Source organism: Glycine soja, chromosome 5 (assembly GCF_004193775.1).
Source record: "Glycine soja cultivar W05 chromosome 5, ASM419377v2, whole genome shotgun sequence".
NCBI classification, from domain to species: domain Eukaryota; kingdom Viridiplantae; phylum Streptophyta; class Magnoliopsida; order Fabales; family Fabaceae; genus Glycine; species Glycine soja.
Genome location: NC_041006.1, coordinates 36991409 through 36997864, shown reverse-complemented (window position 1 = coordinate 36997864; position 6456 = coordinate 36991409). Strand labels below are relative to the sequence as shown.

Genomic DNA, 6456 nt, shown 5'->3' with positions numbered 1-6456 from the left:
CATTATTCATTTATTTTAATAGTTAGTTTTATCAAATACTTATAATTTAATAAACTAATTTTACAATTTCCAGCTTTCAGCTAATTTTTTAAATTTTAACTAACTTTTTAAATTTTTTAATTAAGTTTTTAACTAGTTTTATTAAATATATCTTAAATTATTTATACAAACGTCTCATAATTCCATCTTCGATGAAAAGAAATGACAGCAGTAGAAACCTATTGTAAATATGTTCCTTTCAAAACATTTTCCATTATGAAGTAAAAGAGTTTAATTATCATTTAGTGTTGGTATAATGATTCTTATACTATGGTTTTTAAATTAATTGTTATAATAATTAACTAATTTTTTTATACATAACAGCATGTAGCAGATGATAATGTAATTTTTTATACTATTAATACATTCTAATTAAATTTTAAATAAAACTTATGGATTACCTACAAGTCACATAATTTATTTGACGAGTGTATTTTTTATTTAGTACAATTTATAAAAATTTCATAAAAGTATATTAAAAAAATGTATGATATATTTTTATTATTATTTCTAAATATCTTCTAGAAAAGTACTTATTAAAAAATTATTTATAAATCATGTCCATCGATAAGATATATTCATGACATAAATCATATATCAAATTGGAATATTATAATAAAACATGTGATATAAATACAACAATTTTTACAATAATTTATAAATTATTATTTTGTAATTTATAACTTTTTATCATATTGATTATTTTATTCAAACACGTCTAATTTTTCTCTCTCTTAGTTATAAAATTTGGTATACAAGTAAATATCATTTCTGACAGTGTGCCGGTCAAAGAGTCTTGTGTATAATTAAAGTAGTGTTTAATAATAATAATAATAATAATAATAATAATAATAATAATAATAATAGTGTTTGATAGGTGCGCTCAAAGGAGACGAAACAGAGAATTTTTCATCCTAATAATATAAAAAAATTATTCGAATAATATAACCATAAAATTATTTACATAAATGATAAAAATTACTATTTAAGGTGAGGAATCAATTTATCTCAAACTGATTTTTCACCTTCATTTTTATTTTTATTTTTATGCTGCGAAATCCATTTTCCAAGAATCAATTTCACATGTTAATTTTTTTTGTATCGTACATGATAAAGGATGTTTGATATAAATACTATATTATGCATGTTTTCTACAAGACAATTTGATTAAACACTAATTTTTAATTTGTAATGGTATAATTTATCTCAAATAATATTTAAGAAAAATACATATATTTAAATACTTAATATAAATATAAATAGTAAAAATGATACAAATCATTGTGCAGAACCGATCTTTCACCTTCGTCTAATTTAATTTTTTCATTTTGACGTGTTTATTTTATTTTTTCTAAAACGACCTTGTTACATAGGTTTCTCGAAACACATGTTGTATGGCCTTTTAGAACATAATTACTTTGCTATTATTTTTTATTCACAAAAATGTTACTAGGTTTTATTTCAATTCAATCTTCTCCTTGCCACGTGGGATGTTCAATAGTTGAGATTTTCTCTTCTTAAAACCATCCCCTCCATAATAGTGTCCACTTGCATTTAGTGACAAAACTAGAAAGAACTTATTGTAGTAGGCTGGTTTAAACTTGTCTAATCAAGATAATATCTCTTAATATAAAAAATTAACATGATGAAAACAAAATTAAAAATAACAAGGCTTAAATTAGAGGAGTAAAATAAGAATGATTAGTAGGCTGGTTCAAACTCGTCTAATAAAATATAAGACTTGAGTTTTGAATATGAATTGTATAAAGATTCTTGTAGCTTAACCTAATGATGACGGGATGTAAGCTTAGTTTAACAAAAAAAAAAACTTGAGAAAATCAAATTTGTGCTTCACTTTAAAAACTAAAAAAAATAATTTTTTATCCAACCATTATAATATGCGACCTACATCGACTCAAGTAACATATTTTGTCAATTCTAATTTAAATGACAACTTAAAATATAGAATTGAAAATCTTAAAATGAGTCCGAACATGTTGTTTATGTTCAACTTGCATCTATTTGTAGGATTGGACATTTGAAAGTAATTATAGATGTCTTATTATTCCATTTCCTCTTCACAGCAAACACTAGCTATGTGTGTTATGAAGTACTTTGTTATAGACATTAAAAAAGTGAAAATCAAATATTTTTTTAATTCTGAATTCTTCTATCAAAAGTTAAGAATTAATCCTTAAGTAAGTGATCTTTCTTGATATATATGTTTATAAACATATTATATTATATTATATTAGTAATCAATATTCTTTATTCAAATATAACTTTTATTTAAAAAGAAAATACTATCTGCCATTCAAGTCCGCACTAATAAGGAAAAAATGTGTTTGATATTATTCCCTAGGGAAATCAATTTAAAAATACAAAACACCCCTATCATGCATCTTTTTCAGCCTTCCACTTCCCAGGTTGGTTTTGAATATATAAAATCAGCTACAGAAGAAAGGTGGGCATGAAAAAGTTTTTGAACAGCGAAATAGGTCCCAACAGTCGGTTCCATTAGCCACAAGGGCCCCTACAATTTGAATTATTTGAAACCACTGGCTCTCCTATGTTTTGGACCACAGAAAGAAACAAGCATTGGCATTGGTGAAAGATGAGTCAGAAGACACAAGCGCTCAATCTAGTTCAACACCAGGCTTCATTGCATCAGCACAAAGTACCAAATGATCCAGAAACCCTAGATTAGTTATGGCATATACATAATGTCAAAACCTGTGTGTATTTTCTAACAAGTCTATTTGCACTTAAAAAGTCTCTTCATGAAATAATAACAAAGTTTCTTAGAGTTTATAATTTATAATTTGTAGGCATAACACCTATGCATTGCTATGTTTAGTAAATACGACGGTTCCTTAGGCACCACTTGTAAGTGTGTAGGGCCACGCTACAACCAACTTATGGTGTCTGTTTTGCTGAAGCATTTTGGATCAAATAATAGGCACCACTTGTATGTGTAGGCCCGGTGTGAAAGCAACATCCCTCCTCCATACCTTCGCATAGCGAAGAGCCTCTGGGCAATGGGGTACGAAGAAGAGGATTTTATCAATGCTCTACAATGCTTTCAGATTTGATTGAATCTCATCTATGAAACAGTGCAAGCAATCTTCTTTTTTTAATAGTATAAGGCTTTCATTTTCCTTTACACCTGTTAATGGTGGGAGAAAAGGATCTGAAATCTTGACCTGATTTGGTTACATATACTAGGACGGGTTGTTGTTGTGACATTCTGATTCCTGTTACTCCCTTAGAGTGAATTCCCCCAATCTCATTCCAAATTAAGGTGATGAATATATGGAGTTAATATGAAGCACTAGACACCCAAATCAAGTGCAAGACCTCGTGGAATCACAAGAAAGTTGCATTATTATTTTCTCATTACTTGCAATAAAGAATGGAAATAAATACAGTTACAGAGCAATTTACCAAGACATGTGAACTGTTGACATGTACACTTCATTCACTATATTTAAATTAAATTAGCCTTACAGAAACACAACATTTGGACATACAAATACAGTAGAATCTAATGCTCCAGTCAAGGAGCAAACCTAAAAATGCCGGAAAATTCTCGAGGGAAAAAGAAAGTAAAATTTAACTTACACACAGCCTAAAACAACAAGAGAGAAATAGTATGCTATCATCTTCTGTCATTCTCCTGCTACCTTAATTAATGCAAGCATTCATTATCTTTTTTGTTTTCATTCTTTGGAAACAATCATAGTGCTCAAGACATGGTCAGATAGTAAACATCGCCATATTTTCCTGTTGAAATTCGAACTTTGATTCACCATGTTGTGAGATACTAGTCTCATCTGCTAGACCTAACTCTCGTTCGAACAAACATTCATTATCTGAATGTCTGTTAAGGGCAGAGTCAGAAAGTGTTCGATGTTGTTGGAATTCAGATTGAGTGTGTGTAGATTGATGACAAGAAGAAGAAGAAGAAGCAGATTCCTCCATCCCTAAATTCTCCAACGCGGGTCTCAACTCAGAGTTACAAAACTTCTCATACTCGGCCTTATCCCCTCCCTTTTTCTTGACCTCCACCACCACCAAGGAAGGTGTCAACTCAAAAACCTCAGCAGCAATAGTCAAAGGCCCCTTCACACCTTCTCTACACCCCTCCAAGCTCACCCTGCAATCTTTCTTCCTCACACTGAAACTAACCAACTGAGCAACCTCCTCCAATTTTGATATAATCTTCGACACCGGAGCAGATGACACAAACCTCGCCTCATCACCCTTTTCCTCAAACAACCCTGATAGATCAAAGCCCTGAGAAAACGATATGATGTCAAACGCATTCAAACTCGCAGGCCTCGGCAACGAACCATTACTATTCTTCCTCCTAATCTCAACCTCAGAATCCGATGTTGCCAAATCATCATCATGATGAAGTAACAGTTTCTCGTCAAAACTACAAACTCTATCATCCTCCACATAAAACTTAATCTGCTTGAAACCCTTCTTGAACCAGCGATTCTCCATGACTTCAGGAATAGAAATCCTTGTCTGAGGGTTAGTATCAAGAAGCCTAGAGAGAAGTCTTGTAAGTTCAGAAGAAAACCACCTGGGACACCGAAACTCACCCTTGTAAATCTTCTTATACATAGCCATAACGTTACGGTCATTGAAGGGCAAATAGCCGGCCATCAGAACAAACAAAACAACCCCACAAGACCAAATATCAACCTTTGCACCATCGTAGCCTTTCCGCGACAAGACCTCAGGAGCAACATACGCAGGTGTCCCACAAAACGTGTGGAACAGCCCGTCCTGCCTTATCTGATCCGACACGGCACTGAGACCAAAGTCGGAGACTTTAAGGTTCCCATCCTCGTCCAGCAACAGGTTCTCGGGCTTCAGGTCCCTGTGGAACACGCCGCGCGCGTGGCAAAACTCCACCGCGGAAACTAACTGCTGAAAGTAATTTCTCGCAACTTCTTCTTTTAATCTTCCCTTTGCGACCTTGTTGAAGAGTTCGCCGCCACGCACGTACTCCATGACGAAGTAGATCTTGGTCTTGGTGGCCATCACTTCGAAGAGTTGCACGATGTTGGGGTGGCGCACGCGCCGGAGAATGGAGATCTCGCGCTTTATGTGGGAGACCAAACCCCCCTTTAGGATTTTCTCCTTGTTGATGATCTTGATGGCGACTCCTTCTCCGGTTTTGATGTTGCGCGCGTGGTGGACCTTCGCGAAGGTTCCGTGCCCGAGGAGCTTCCCGAGCTCGAACCGCCCCAGGAGAAGGTTCGGGTTTTCCTTCTTCGGCGGCGCCACCTCTGCCATGGTGATGCTGGTGATATCGATCGATCCTGTGAGATAAAAACAATGGAAGTGTTCGCTAGTGGTGATGGAGCTTCATTGAAGTTGTGAAGCCATGGAATTTGTGGGTGTGGTTTCTATTATTAAATTGATAGTGTTGTATTGTGTGTAGGAAAATTAAAGTAAATTAAATAATTCATTCGTATTCATGGATTTACTATTGAAAGTGTGCATTCTTTTTTTACAGAAATGATTAATTATTTTAAATTTTGAAATGATTAATTATTTTAAATTAAATATTATACTTAGTATTTTGTTAAAATTTAAATATTAACAGGATACTATCTTGATGTTTATAATGAAAAAATAAAAGAGATAATCAAATTAAAACTTTAGGAAATATGTAAAATTAAAATAAAACTCTTAAAATTTAATATATCTAAATGAATCGTTTAGTTTATATTATTCTTTTAAACTTTTTTAAGTAACACATTAGATGATAAAATTTATAAAAATAAAAAACATAAGTGATAAAATTTGGAAGAAAACTTACGTAATAAAATTCATGAATCCATGAATGTTTGGTGATAGAATATGTAATTAAGTTTTTTTTTTTATCTTTTTTCTCTTTTATTAAGTTTAAATTAAGATTATAGGTTTTTTATGACACAATTAGCAATTTAGGTATTGAATAATTATTTTCTTATTCAAAATGATTTTTTTATGCACAAGATTTTTGCTATCTGTAGAAAAAATAATTGATGGATTTGATTTAAATGATTTTCCATCTATTTTAGTATTTGTTATTTATGGTAGGTGTGCTGATTGTTTGTTTGTGACGTGGATACTTAATCATTGACTCTGGCAACGGACACAGTGCAGGTGCAGCTGATGTTTCTCACTACTTTTCTTTTCACTTGTGTTTAATTATAACAATGTATTGTCTGCTTCTAAGTACATATATGGTACTACAAAATATTACTTAACTACTTTAAATTGCTTATGAATAATTCTATATTGCTGATATAGTAAATGTTTTATTGAATAAAGAGTTTTAATTTTAAATTTAGGTCTACGATAATAGAATGTAATGATAATGTATTGTTGAGTTAGGAAAACAACCGGCGGAAT

The 6456-nt window shown here is 31.9% G+C and overlaps 1 protein-coding gene across 1 annotated transcript; it reads right to left on the bottom strand.

The window, feature by feature from the left end:
- Positions 1-3478: 3478 nt before the first annotated feature.
- LOC114412938 (CBL-interacting serine/threonine-protein kinase 12-like) lies at positions 3479-5476 on the bottom strand. The gene has a single exon (XM_028377058.1). It carries the CDS (start codon positions 5347-5349, stop codon positions 3796-3798), a length of 1554 nt encoding a protein of 517 aa, XP_028232859.1. The 5' UTR covers positions 5350-5476; the 3' UTR covers positions 3479-3795.
- Positions 5477-6456: the final 980 nt, after the last annotated feature.

What these genes read in the sequence shown, in the direction of transcription:
- LOC114412938 (XM_028377058.1), bottom strand. Translation starts at nt 5,349, where the DNA reads ATGGCAGAGGTGGCGCCGCCGAAGAAGGAAAACCCGAACCTTCTCCTG.